At 42.3% G+C, this 15,483-nt stretch overlaps 1 protein-coding gene across 1 annotated transcript in view; it reads left to right on the forward strand.

The window, feature by feature from the left end:
- The window catches only part of LOC126158346 (agrin-like), a 566,092-nt gene that overhangs the window by 448,173 nt on the left and 102,436 nt on the right, over positions 1–15,483 (forward strand). The window contains exon 10 of the mRNA XM_049916436.1: positions 3,549–3,830. Within this exon, the coding sequence (XP_049772393.1) occupies positions 3,549–3,830 (282 nt within the window). The remainder of the gene's footprint in view (positions 1–3,548; positions 3,831–15,483) is intronic.

The following is a 15,483-nucleotide window of genomic DNA, read 5'->3' on the forward strand; positions in this document are numbered from 1 at the left end:
GGATGACACTCGTCATCCGCGTGACTTTCCTGCTCAATTTTGTCAGACAGGGCTGGATTCAGTTCTCACCATTTTCAGTCCCTTTCTGTTAACTCTCCGGCTGTTAGCTCCAATCATTGTTGTCTTTCAGTTACGAAAGATACATTGTTTATGAAACATTGTTATAGTCTGGAGGACACTTGTCATCTGTGCGAGCTCTGCTGCCACAATCTGAAACAAAGTAAGTGTGTATTACTTTATTGCTTTCCTAGATTCAGTTGATCTTTCATGTGCGTAAATTTAGACTCATTGAAACTGATCGCAGTTACCTTCCATATTATCTAGTATTCTCTTTATTTTTAAATTGTGGAAGAAATGTCAAAGGCCAAAATCCTCGGACAGAGTTTAGTAGAGATCCTAATGTATGGCTGGAATGGTTCAATGAGCTGAGTGATGAAGATGTTCACAGTGATAGCGCTGACTCAGAGACTGAGGATTCTTTTCATGAAAGCGGTCATGATTCAGGAACAGAACAAGAAGTGTCAGAAAATGATGAATATGAATCACATGGAGAAGTAACTCAAGAGGATGCATTTTTTTAGGAAAAGATGGAATAACTAAACTGAGGAAAATAAATATCCTACCAGTGTTAGAAGCAGATCTTGTAATATTATTACGCATTTGCCTGGACCAAAAAATCAAGCTCTTATAAAAAAGACAGAAATAGTAATTCTGAATTTGTTCTTGGATGAAAACATAATAAGCATTATCGCAACATGCACTAATATATACATCAATTAAGTTCGTGGTGACTTCTCTAAGGAAAGGGACGCTAAAGAAACAGATGCGATAGAGATCAGAGCTTTCATTGGTAGATTATATCTGTGTGGATCTTTGAGATGTTCTAGGGAGAGTATATCGAAATTGTGGGATAACTCAAAGAAAAACTGACTTGAATCATGTTATTTATGCACAACTGAAAACCGATTCAGGTTTCTGTTGAGATGTCTGAGGTTTGATAATATCCGTGATAGAGGTGCTTGCAGAGAGATTGGCAAGTTGGCTGCTATCAGAGCGGTACTTGAACTATTCACGAACAATTTCCAAAAGTATTTTTCACCTAGTGAATATCTTACTGTTGACGAACAGCTTTTGACATTTAGAGGAAGCTGCCCGTTCAGGCAATACATTCCTAACAAACCAGCAAAGTATGGTTTGCTTTGGTTGATGTAAAAACAGCTTACACTTTGACTTCAGAACCGTACGTCGGTAAGCAACAAGATGCCAGTAATTCAGCTGAAGATGTTGTTCTTCGAATGGTCAAACTGTTTCAAACGTTAGAAAATATTATACTGCGTACAAATATTAAATGTATTATATTTATATTGAATAAAAAATCATAAAACCAGTCATAAAGACGGTTCAAAGTGTACAAATAGACTGCTTGCTTTGTGGATGACACCAGTCATCCGCGCGAGTGACGATGTCACGAATTTTCGCGCGAGTAACGGAGGGTTAAGTAGTGTGTAAGCCTAGGGACCGATGACCTCAGCAGTTTGATCCCATAGTCTTTACCACAAATTTCCAAATTTTCCTTCCTGGTCATGCTGACAAAGTTTTATGAATTTATTTGTAAAAGTATGGACAGTGGAAATTCAAAAAATGTTCAAATGTGTGTGAAATCTTAGGGGACTTAACTGCTAAGGTCATCAGTCACTAACCTTACACACTGCTTAACCTAAATCATCCTAAGGACAAACACACACATCCATGCCCGAGGGAGGACTCGAACCTCCGCCGGGACCAGCCGCGCAGTCCACGACGCAGCGCCTAGACCGCTCGGCTAATCCCGCGCGGCGAACAGTGGCAATTAAAATGTTCTATGGTGCCTCTCCTGCTCCAGGTCGGCCCGTTTGACGACCTACTTCCCTTAAAAGGACGCCATTTTGTGATTCTGGAGATTATTCAAAAGAATGTGACCAACATGTTAAAGGGCCTACAAGTTGAAGCGGTTCAGCGCTGTTCCCAAGACTGGGAACGACGAGTCCAGGAGTGTACAGCTGCCGAAAGAAGGGTGCAATATTGCTGTTTAAAAAAAAAGCCGGCCGCTGTGGCCAAGTGGTTCGAGGTACTTCAGTCCGGAACTGTGCTGCTGCTACGATCGCAGGTTCGAATCCTGCCTCGGGCATGGATGTGTGTGATTTTGTGGTGTGCGTACTGTAAGACCTTCAGTACACACACCATCAGATTATTTGACTTTTCGCTCTATCGAAGTAGGCGAGTGTCAGCAATATGTCTCGTGGTCTTATCGTTGTGTGTTTATCTTCTGCCGTTAGGTCAGACGATAGAAATGCCACTTTTCACAATTAGAGTAGCAGCTTGACGGTGACGAACTTGAAGCACAACTTGATTAATTTTCACACACATTTATTAAAATAATAACAAGCATAAAAATTACTTAACTTGGTTCTGGATGCTATTTACAATGGACAGTCTGTAGTTCAAATGGTTCAAATGTCTCTGAGCACTATGGGACTTAACATCTGAGGTCATGAGTCCCCTAGAACGTAGAACTAGTCAAACCTAATTAACCTAAATACATCACATAAATCCATGCCCGAGGCAGGATTCGAACCTGCGACTGTAGCAGTCGTGCAGTTCTAGACTGAAGCACCTAGAACCGCACGGCCACTCCGGCCGGCACAATCTGTAGTTCCTTTGGTATTGGTACGTTAATCTTATTCTCACATATATCTCTGATACTTGACAAAAGTGTCTATACATTTATCTTCATGGCTATGTACAGGAATATGGTAATCTTATTAGGCGCAAACTGAAACTTGACTATAGACTGGTACAGACAAATGCAGAACTCGTACAGACTGGTACAGACTAATGCAGACTGGTACAGACTGGTGCAGACAAATGCAGACGACTAATCGGAGGTCTGTACACTCGTTATAATACCTCGCGCGTTCATGGATCACTGCGCGAGTATGATCCACGAGGAGAGAAGGTTCTACGTTAGCAGCAATCTCATTGGCTGCGTTTCATATTAATACGCGGATCGGCGGAAGCAGAATTTGGTCCGTCTCTATGGCAGCGCCATCTCGTAGTGCGGAGATGGACGAGCGCTGCGCCTGCGCTGTTGTGCTTAGCGGGGCGCGCTCTAGTGGGAAAGTTGTGTACGCGCTGACTACGCAGAACTATGTACACAAGAGATGTCCATAGGTTACCTAGGTTTAAGTAGTTCTAAGTGTAGGGGTCTGATGAACTCAGATGTTAAGTCCCATAATGGTTAGAGCCATTTGAACCTTTTGGAAAAATTAAAATCTTTGGTAGATAAAAAATCAGTCTCATTACTTTTCTCACACACTTTGTATGCAGTATAGTCAATATTTTTAAAGGCCTGCAGTATTAATCAGTATAATGAGCAAACTGTCAGTACCGACGTGAGACAGTCAACACCAACTGAGTATCGGGCAATATGGTCAGTACGAGATCCTCTTTAGAGTAAACGCCGGGCAGAGTCGAAGTGGCGGATGTGCTAGTGTGAATGTGTGGTGCAGCTACTACGACCGGGGGCACGGTGTCGCCTTCGGAGGAGGGCGAGTGGCCGTACCCGGAGGCGACGTGCGAGGAGACGACGTGCGAGCTGGGCGCGACGTGCGAGCAGCCGGCGGGCGGCGGGCCCGCGGTGTGCGCCTGCCGCTTCGACTGCGCCGCGGCGCCGCGCGACGGCCCGCTCTGCGCCTCCGACCTGCGCGTCTACCCCTCGACGTGCGCGCTGCGCGCCGAGGCGTGCCACGCGCGCCGCGAGCTGCGCCTGCGGCCCATGGAACTCTGCCAAGGTGTGTCCCTGCCCGCCGGCTCCCCTGCGGTCCGCGCCCCCCGCCCGCACGCGCCACCACACGGCCCTAAGCCACCTGACGAACGCTACAGCGTCTCATTATCTCGACCACCAGCGGGGTCCGGGATGAGATGTAACTGGCGCACGTCACTGCTGGCTAGGATATCCGCTACTGTTTGAGATTTACCTATCTCTTTTCTTTCTTTCTTTATCCCGCATTGCGCGCAGGGTCGGCAGGGTTAAGTCCCAAATCCTACAATTGTGCCAATCACCTCTTACGTGAAAAGTTGACTCATACTAAAGATAAAGCTCCATTTTTTCCACTGAAATTCTTGTCAGCACATTACCATAGACCGACATCGTAGTTCCAGAGTTCCAGACCGCTTAGCACAGCAAATATATGCACCAAAATTACATTTTTTGGAGAGAGCCCTAATGTGATGTAGCACTGGGTGGGTGGGCGGTTGTAATATGCAAGTATAAACATGAGAACTACCAAATACTGCACATTAGCTACCAAAATACTGAAATCAAGTTGGTGACTAGTCGATGTACTTCATGATGTCCTCAACAAGCTGAATCGACAGAGGTCGAATGCGAACGCTAAAACCGCAGTTCGTCTCTGATTTACAGAATTGTCTTTGTATTACGAACTTCTTTAGTACTGGTGTGTGAAGGTTTATGTTTTGTTGGTGGTAGAAGTGTTTTACTTTGTGCAAAGTGTGTTTAATACAAATAAAATGTTAATCTCTTACAAACTGTGTACGTATTTGTATTTCAAGTGGAATCGAACGTTCGCATAGTGCTAACCCCTTACTGAACTTTTAAAACTGATATTCTAAGCTGCGCTCAGGCCGGTGGTGCGGAACAAGGAATGTGATTCATACGACCAGGCGACACGTTTCAGTTGATCGACTTCCATTCCCGGTGACCCCATGCCCATTTTAAGTGTAATCGTCCATGACGTTCGGTCAGTATCAGACCCGCCAGATTAGCCGAGAGCGCTAACGCGCTGCTTCCTGGACTCGGGTAGGCGCGCCGGCCCCGGATCGAATCCGCCCGCCGGATTAACGACGAGGGCCGGTGTGCTGACCAGCCTGGGTGTGGTTTTTATGGGGTTTTCCACATGCCCCTAGGTGGATACCGCGCTGGTCCCCACGTCCCGCCTCAGTTACACGACTCACAGACATTTGACACACATCCGCACTTTTCCATGATTTACACTGGCCACAGACAGATGGGGTAATCCTGGGGGGGGGGGGAGGGGGGGTATGGGGTGGTGGCAGGAAGGGCATCCGGCCACCCCTTCAAACTAACATGCCAAATCCCATTTAACTACGTCAACTCCGCGCACAATGCGGGAGAAAGGCGCAAACGATAGATAGTTCGGTCAGTATGGGGACACCTTAGAGTCCTCTACTGTGGGGCCCGACGTTGGACAATCTGCGCTGAAGTGTGCTCTGAAACCGTGGAAACACTTGTCCTCTACGTCGAATGAGTGACCGGATGTCCTTCCTGCCGCCACCCCATAACCCCTGGGACAGAATCAGTGTACCCCAGCTGTCTGCAGCTAGTGTAAATCGTAGAATAGTGTGAATGTGTTTCAAAGGTCTGCAAGTCGTGTTACTGAGGTGTGACTTGGGGACCAGCCCGGTATTCAGCTAGTGGAATGTGGAAAACCGCCTAAAAACCACACCCAGGCTGGCCGGCATGCCGGCCCTCGTCGTTAATCCGCCGGGCTGATTCGATCCGGGGCCGGCGCTCCTACCCGAGTGCAGGAAGCAGCGCGTTAGCGCTCTCGGCTCCCCTGGCGGGTCTTTGAGATCTACCTATGTACAACCATAATATCTGAGCCCCTGTACAGTAGCTTTTCTCATCCACAACGCCTGTCGCTACAATTTTTCTTTAGCAGTAGCTTCGTCCAGCGTTGGAGTTCGAAGGTGACTTAAAATCGTCGAATAACAAATAAATATTTTACGCTATATTTGTTTATTATTATCGGCACAAAATAAAAACATACTGACTCGCTTCAATAGCGCTGTGATCAGCGTTGCCACCAAACAAACTTACTGCAGCAAAATGCATAAATGCCTTGTGAGATGTTGCGGCCATTTTGTAATGGACTCAAAAACTGATTTTAGGCTTCACAGCAATATTTAATAATTTTACACCGGCTTACTCATTGCGGCCTTTCGCCGTTCTCAAAGGTTCTATAAGAGAAATACATGATAGAGTATCAGTAATAATACTTTTTTTTCCTTTATTGGATCTCGATTCCCCCCAAAGTGGACAGGCTGGCAACAGCTTAATACGCCGCTCTTCAGCCTACAGAATTTTTAATACATAAGAAGATAAGAAACAATAAAAACAGGCGATAAAAAGGTGACGTAAAATGTAAAACGGTGGAAAATTGTGGAAAGTTAAAACATAAAACTAATGGTGGGCGATGATAATAAAATACACAGGAAGCAGACAGGAAAAAAGTAGACAGACAATTAAAAAAACACAGCGACAGTCTGGATTCTGTTCACAAGAGATATAAAAAACAAATTACACCCTGCGACAGCATGATGTCCGTTCGCAACACTTTGGAAAAGACTCACAACACTTAACAATCACTGGGAACAAGGCACTAAAAGGTCAGCACGAAGATGACACACCACAGGTGAGGGAAGATGGGAGGGGGGAACTGGACAGATGAGGGGGAAGAAAAAGGGTGGGGAGGAGAGGAAAAACGAAAGGTGGGGTGACGAAGGAAGAGATGGGGGGAGCAGGGCAGATGCGAGAGAGAATGGGATAAAGGCAAAGGAAGGAAAACGCAAAAGGCAGGTAAAGAGAGAGAGGGTGGGGTAGCAAGGAAAAAACATGATGCAGGGGGGAGGGGGGGAAGAGGGAGCCCAGGAAAAGGATAAAGGAAAGGAGGGAGGGTGAGAATTAGAGTTGATAGGAGGGATTAGGAGGGATAAATCGAGGGAGAGAGGGCATCATCCGGGAGGGGGAATTGATGGAAGCCACCTCGGGAGGAAAGGAGATGAAGGTTGTAGAGATGTTGGGCAGGAGGGGGGGGGGGGGGCACAACAGTGAAGGCGCGGTTGAGGGCAGGGGTTGGAGAGGAGAGGAGCAACCAGCGAATGAGGGGGATCAAGACGGCGGGAGTTGTAGAGTATGTGGATACATTCGAGGAATAGGAGCAGATGGGGGAAAGGAATCAGGTCATAGAGGATCTGCGTGGGGGACGTAACAATACATTGGTACAATCATAAAAAACGTACTTTACAAACGGAAGAACCGAGTACTCAGTAAAAAACACTGATAAAATACATGAAATGCACTTCGCAGAAAGACAGGCAGAACTCACCAAAATATCTACATCACATTATTGGTAAAACGAAACCGAATTTGTCAAACTTAGATACTAGGAATCTGGTCTACATTATTTGATGACATCTGAGTGCAAACTGACTGACTGTACATATCGAAGTAGTAGGTGACGAAGTCATCAGATGGCAGTACTATAAGACATCAATGAAAATCACATGTTTTGTAAGGCCGAAGTACTGATGCAGTTGATTGGTACAATATAGTCTTAAATGTTTTTTATTCCAGTCTTTGAACACAATATGAATTCTTTTGACGATGACCGGTTTCAGTCAGTAATGACCATCCTCAGATCTTTTATACACCATGTTCTAAAGTGATAAGGCCATAATCGCATCGTCAAAACATGCAAATATACTCAGCACAGCATCGTCACACAGATCTAAAATAAGGTGTAGAATAGGCCACATCGTCCACGATCTTAAATGGCAAATAACATAAGGATCGAATAATGACCGTATTGTGGAAAGGACTGGTTGCTGTTCACCAGATAGCAGAGATGAGTCGCAGACTGGCACAACAGAAAGGTACTAAGTGTGTAAGCTTTCAACCAGAAGGCCTTCTCTTTTTATTTATTTTATTTACACGCCAAGTTCCGTAACACCAAATTTAGGAGCAAATCTCCAAGGTCATGGAACGTGTCAGTACACGAAATTTCAACATAAAAATAATAACAAATAAAAATAAATGTTTATGAACCCAAAAAAGTCAGACCATAAGTTTAAGTAAACGCAGTCAACGGTACGAGAATCGGCTTAATTTTTCAAGGAACTCCTCGACAGAATAAAAGGAGTGACCCATGAGGAAACTCTACAGTTTCGACATTACTGCTAAGATTTTTGAATTCGAGTGGCAGCTTACTGAAAATGGATGCATCACTATACTACACACCTTTCTGCACAAGATTTAAGCAGTTGGGTTGGTGTTCTCTACTTTCTGTATTAATTGGAATGAGTAGTTTCGGAACACCCTGTACAGTGCACCTAAATGGTGTCATATACCACGAACTGAATGTGTCATGGAATAATCAAGCAAGTTGTCATATATGAATAAAATTGACTTCAGTAACCTATAAATTTTCTGGCTGTCAGTAAATACACTGGTTAAGAAATGACAGTACAAATATAGTACACATCTATCAATTGCTTCTAAAAGGCATTATTCCTGTAACCATCATTATTAATGGGAAAAAACTGTAAAACTCTCATTCTGACGTAAATCTCACTGTGCAATACTACCTAAACAGTGTTTTCTTCAATATGTTTAATGGAACTTCTCATAAACCACGTATTAGAACACTCAGATGAGCGACTTCTTCAGTACACCAGTACGCATAACAATACGCAAAGCACTAATTTTGAAATATTTGCAGCCCTATCTTCATAAGTTAAAACAGAATTCTCGTACTAATATTTAGAAACAATTCCTCCACAATTTTAGAAAGTAACATGTTGCATAACATGAACTGAGGAGTCTAGCGCCTTTGAGGTACAAGACTAATATCAGCTTCTGAGTGTATACTATCTTATACACTGTGTGAAGCTGTCACTACACATCATCACCTGTTGCCCCATCACTCTAGCAACAACTGCGGAAGCCCACTGAAAGACTTACCTGCTGGTAAATTTTTCGGGTTGTATGTTCCATTCACCACGACCATGCATCCCAGATGATTTACCAGCATCTAAGACATGCTATCGTGAAAGCATTCATTTCATGATCACTAAAAAACTGCTGTCCTCAGCTGGGGCAGTTATTTTTATTATGGTGCATCGTGGCTTTGCTATGCCTTCATCAAGCCCTGCGTCAGAACTAAGTGAGGTGTCGTAGTGATTAGCACACTGGACTAGCATTTGGGAGACGACGGTTCGAACCCGCGTCCAGCCGTGCAGATTTAGGTTTTCCGTGATTTCCCTAAATTGCTCCAGGTTTCTTTGAAAAGGGCACGGCTCACTTCGCCCACCTCCTCCTTTCGTAGTCGAGATTGCGCTCCGTCTCTAGTGATCTCGCTGTCGATGGGACAATAAGCTCTCATAGGAGACGAGGTACTGGCGTAAGTAAGATTGAGAGAAGAGGTCGTTAGACGTGCTTGGGTAGCCCGGTTGGTAGAGCACTTACCCGCGAAAGGCAAAGGTTCCGAGTTCGAGTCTCGGTCAGGCACACAGTTTTTAATCTGCCAGAAAGTTTCAAGTTTCAATAAGCTCTCATCTTCCTTTCTTTTTTGGCACAATGTCTTTTGGATCAAATGATTATTTGTACAATTTGAAATGACAATGAAGGCCAATTCTCAGTACGAATCATTGGATAAAAATAGAATCACGAACTTTCACACAGATTTTGGTGCTATTCTCATAGAAAAAGAGTTTATAATATATTGATTGAACCACGTTGACATAACGGGTCAAAATATATAATAACGAAAATCACTACAGACACGCCACGATAGAAAACTTTTTCTCTGACAAGGGGAGGCCGCCAATTGTAAAATTCAGATTCGATTCATACTGCGCATAATAAAAGCTCATGGCCAGAGGTGTAATGTGGCAAAGCACCAAGATGCACTTCTCAGCCGTTGTCGAGAAAATCGACAGTTAAAAGAAACCGTTGCGGTGAAATACTCTCTAAGATTCAGAATTTTCCTCAGCGTCGTGGCGCAGCGGTAAGCGCTCGGGTTTGAAATCCGAAGGTCGCTGGATCGAATGTCGCACTATGGAACTCTTTTTGTTTTTTGTAATTCAAATGTGTGTATATACACACACACACACACCCAGTTATATATATATATATATATATATATATATATATATATATAAATCCCGGCAATCATATATATATATATATATATATATATATATATATATAAATCCCGGCAATCAGTTGCAACAATAATAAGTTGTTGAAAGTCGTTTGTCGTGGAAAAACTGGAGACTTCGAACATCATTATGTTTTCCGCAACCAAAGTTGTATTTCACAAATGTTATTAATTGTCTTCATAATGTTAACCACGTATAGTTAACGGAAGACGTAAAAACGATATTCCGGAACGAATACGTATAGCGTAAGTCAAACGTTCGAATTAGAATAGAGACCCCATGAACACAAATTCGCTGTGGCAGGTATGAAATATACTCGCTCGTTACACTTGAAGGACAGATGTTGAATGGGCCGAAACGAGCCGCCGCATAACAGAGTAGTTGCCTGCTAACTTTGAAAGAAGGTAGATGCGGTCCCTAGCGCAACTTATAACATGGTCGAAAATCAGTGCGTACGGGAGAGCTTTGGTACACCCTGTTAAAAAAACGGAAAAATGGAGGAGGTACAATTGGAGAGCGATCCGCCTTCACCAACATGTATAAGCAATTCATATATATATATATATATATATATATATATATATATATATATATATATATATATATGAATTACAAAAACTAATAATAAAAAAAATTGCATGGTGCGAGATTCGATCCGACGACCTTCGGATTACAAACCCGAGCGCTTACCGCTGCGCCACGACGCTGTGGTAAATCAAGACTCGTAGAGAGTATTTCACCGCAACGGTTTCTTTTAACTGTCGATTTTCTCGACAACGGCTGAGAAGTGCACCTTGGTGCTTTGCCACATTACACCTCTGGCCATGAGCTATTATTATGCGCAGTATGAATCGAATCTGAATTTCACAATTGGCGGCCTCCCCTTGTGAGTTTGCCAAGCCGAAGTGTTTCGTAAGTTATCGATGCATTTGTATCGATGTTTCAGTTAATTAATATTAATTAAAACGTCGTATTTTAGATGAAACTGATCACCTGTAACGTTGTGTATGGCCTGTGATACCTCAAGTGCTTCAAAGTGCTTTTCAAAGAAAGTGTGAAAAAGTAAGTAGAGCAGTAGTCTCGAATCAGGTTTCGTGGGATTAGTGTATGGTAGCTACCCTCTACAAAACCTAGCGTGTAGCGGGAAATAAGAGATGGTGCTGACTTACAATAAATGATAATTTCTAAATAGGGAAACAATGTGAAAAAAAAGCTTTAAGCGACAAGTTATACGGAATGAGACGGATAATTTCAAGCAATTTTATGTTGTAGGTGAAAGTATTACGTTAAGTTACGTAAGAACCAACTTTCGTCCAATGAAAATACAGATAATGATGAGCAAAGGGTATTCCTGCTGAAGAAAACCATTATACATAGACTGAGTTCAACGGAACTTAGACTGTCAAAAAGAGCGGTGAATTCTTAACAGTTTTATATCACTAGATTCAGTTTCGAAAATCAAGATTTTTTAAAATTTCTTTCCCGTCCAGCATGTTGAACGTGATGGTTCAGGATCAGCAACATCGTTAAAACAAGAAATCGCAGTAAAATAAATAATATTTAGAAACAATTCGTCCACAATGTTAGAAAGTAACATGTTGCATAACATGAACTTAGAGTCTAGCGCCGTTGAGGTACACAGACATACCGGCGAGACTTGTGATAAAACAGTGTTTAAGTAGGGGAGGGGTAGGAAACAGGGAGCGTCCGCAGATGGCAGCGAAGGCGGACGGTGAGAAGCCAGTAATGTTGCAATAAGCGTATTGCTTTAGAAGTAATACAGAACACAGAAATACTTGACATTTAAAATATTAACACAGCACAAAACAGAAAGCACCGTACAACGAAGTGCAATGAATAACGTATTTATTGGCATTCATTCGATATCTTTCCACTTTGTGTCTTACGTTTAAAGGCCATTTTACAGTAAAAGAGTTCCTAAAGTAACTTAAAAATAAAGTCCGTCTATTGTCATTTCAATAGTGTATTTGTTCGCTAAAGAACATTTTAAAGCACAGCTTCAACTTCAGGACATGAGTGGGCAATCGGGGGAGCATCATTATGATATCAGCGTGAGAGAATGGCTAATCTGTGAATTCTGTTGCTTTCTGGCATACAACATCACAGTCATATATCTTCCTGATATTGTTTTCACTCTACATGTGCTTACACAGTTCTCAAAGATGACACGATACGTTTCAGAGAACAGCGCAGTAAACATCATCCTTGTTGAAACTTCCGGACTTCAGGACAAGGGTTCGATTCTGCAACTTTGCCTATCGTGTTCTGTCTCAATATTGAAGTTTGCGTTCATTTGAACATGTAACACGAAAACTGCTCGATTTCAACTGACGGTTCACAGAGAGTACGCTGGCCCTGTGGGACAGGTACATATGCTCAGCCTGGATGACACTTTTAAACTGAGAATCCAGTGCTTCATCCAGCACCTGGATTGCTAGGTTTTCCGCGATGGCTCGTTCACAAACTTCCACATGAAACAATGTAACAGTGTAAAACGTAGACTTTCACGGCCGGAATAGTCACAATTAATCAAATATTCCAGGTTATTATGCCGTGGTCGAAGGGATTTCACTTTAAAACCCGGCGTTTCGTCCTCATCTGCGGGGGATATTTTCGATGGGGATTGTAGCTCGCTTGCGAGCCAGGGTGTGAATCGGACATTCAACAAAGGAATGTAATAACTGCTTATGGTTTTCAAATTTAAAAATTTAAAAAGTTCTTACCATAAAAATATTGGGTTTATGGAAAAATGAGCTCTGAACATCACAGATTTTTAAAAAATAGTGAAAATAGGAATTACTTTGTTGACGAGAAAGGTACCAAACCCCCTTAAATGTGATCACACCAGGAGAAGTTGACAGAAAAAGTAGATAATAAATAAATAATAATGCATAACATTTATTTATGTAACAGAATATATTTAACCATATATATATATATATATATATATATATATATAATTTTTATATTCTGTGTATAAGTTTTATTTTAGGAAATAATAATAATAAATTAGAATTTAACGAGCGTAAAACCTCACATAGATAGGTAGCTGAAATGTGTGCAGTCAGATAGTCGCTAATATGTAGATAGCAGAGGTGTACACACTCCGCTCTTAACCTGCCCACGCTTGCCTTTTAGCCAGGCAGGTAAGCCACCGTACATTGTAAGCAGAACGAGTAGGCTGCTTTACTCTCATTCAAGCCAAGTTACACCCAACAAAAGCAGGCTACAGGTGTCTTGCGTGCCTGTCCGTCTTCCAGCGGTACTACGTTACATAGCGGTTTATTCTGCACGCTTTCACTGGAGTGCTATGAGCAGGGTTCGGAACTTGATAAAAAGTCGCTTTTTACCCGACCATCAGAAAATGAGGCTCAATAAAATATATTTCTAGTCATTCTACATCTACATCTACATGGAGACTCTGCATGAAAATCACATTTAAGTGCCTGGCAGAGCGTTCATCGAACCACCTTCACAATTCTCAATTATTCCAATCTCGTATATCGCGCAAAAAGATGGAACAGCTATATCTTTCCGTACGAGCTCTGATTTCCCTTATTTTATCAATGCGATCGTTTCTCCCTATGTAAGTCAGTGTTAACAAAACATTTTCCCATTCGGAGGAGAAAGTTAGTGATTGAAATTTCAAGAGAAGATTCCGCCGCAACGAAAAACGCCTTTGTTTTAATAATGTCCACCCCAAATCCCGTATCACTTCAGTGACACTCTATCCCCTATTTCGCGATAATTCAAAACGTGCTGCCCTTCTTTGAACTTTTTCAGTGTACTCCGTCAATGTTATCTGGTAAGGATCCCACACTGCTCAGCAGTATTCTAAAAAGAGGACGGACAAGTATAGTGTAAGCAGTCTCCTTAGTAGATCTGTTACATTTTCTAAGTGTCCTGCCAATAAAACGCAGTCTTTGGTTAGCCTTCCCCACAATATTTTCTAGGTCTTCTTTCCAATTTAAGTTGATCGTAATTGTAATTCCTAGGTATTTCGTTGAGATTACGGCCTTTAGATTTGAGTGATTTATAATGTAACCGTAGTTTAACGGATTGCTTTTAGCACTCATGTGGATAACTTTTCGTTATTTAGGGTCAGTTGCCAATTTTCGCACCATACAGATATCTTTTCTATATCGTTTTGCAATTTGTTTTCATCGTCTGATGACTTTATTAGTCGATAAACGACAGCGTCATCTGCAAACAACCTAAGACGGCTGCTCAGATTGTCTCCCAAATCGTTTATATAGATAAGGAAAAGTGAAGGACCTACAACAATACCTTGGAAAACGCCAAAAAGCACTTCTGTTTTACCTGATGACTTTTCCGTCAATTGTTACGAACTGTGACCTCTCTGACAGGAAATCACGAATCCTGTCACGTAACTGCGACGATATTCCATAAGCACGCAATTTCTCTAGCCTTCCGGAAATCTAGTAATACGGAATAAATTGAAATTCCTTGTCAATAGCACTCAGCACTTCATGCGAGTAAAGCGCTAGTTGTGTTTCACAAGAACGATGTTTTCTAAATAAAGTTGACTGTGTGTCAGTAGACAGTTTTCTTAGAGGTAATTCATAATACTCGAACACTATATATGTTTCAAAATCCTGCTGCATATCGACGTTAATGATATTGGCCTGTAATTAATTGGATTACTCCTACTACATTTTTTGAATATTGGTGCGACCCGTGCACTTTACAGTCTTGGGGTATAGATCTTTCGTCGAGCGAACGGTTGTATATCATTGTTAAGTTTGGGGACCAGAAAATGGTGAATTTTATGTGTGCTTTTTTTTCTTTTCGGCGTCCTTCGGGCTCGTTTGTTTATTTCAATATGAACTGTTTTCTCTGCAACTTCACCCTCTTGGAACTGCTACTGGCTAATCTCAGTTCGAACCATCGTCAGGTCATCTTCAATACATGTTTCCTGTAAAAAGGAGAACAATCTCCGAAGGTCGAGATCCTTTGCAGCTAAAAACCCAAAGATGTGCATTATACTGCGACGAAAATTAAAGTATGGCTTTGGAAGTCTAGCCTGTGTAACTTTAGTTTGTTTCGGCCAAATATTACCGCAATTAACGAATTTTAACTACTTTTTCCAGGATGTATATTTCGGGTTCGCTGAAAAACAAAAAATGGGTCAAATGGCTCTGAGCACTATGGGACTTAACTTCTAAGGTCATCAGTCCCCTAGAACTTAGAACTACTTAAACCTAACTAACCTAAGGACATCACACACATCCATGCCCGAGGCAGGATTCGAATCTGCGACCGTAGCGGCTGCGCGGTTCCAGACTGTAGCGCCGTTAACCGCTTGGCCACCATGGCCGGCGCTGAAAAACAGCTCATTCTATATTTCCTAAATGCCGTTTAGCACAAACGAAGTTCTTTATTCATTTTATGTTGGTTTAAACACTACATATCCGAAAGAAG

Source organism: Schistocerca cancellata, chromosome 2 (assembly GCF_023864275.1).
Source record: "Schistocerca cancellata isolate TAMUIC-IGC-003103 chromosome 2, iqSchCanc2.1, whole genome shotgun sequence".
In the NCBI taxonomy this organism is placed as follows: domain Eukaryota; kingdom Metazoa; phylum Arthropoda; class Insecta; order Orthoptera; family Acrididae; genus Schistocerca; species Schistocerca cancellata.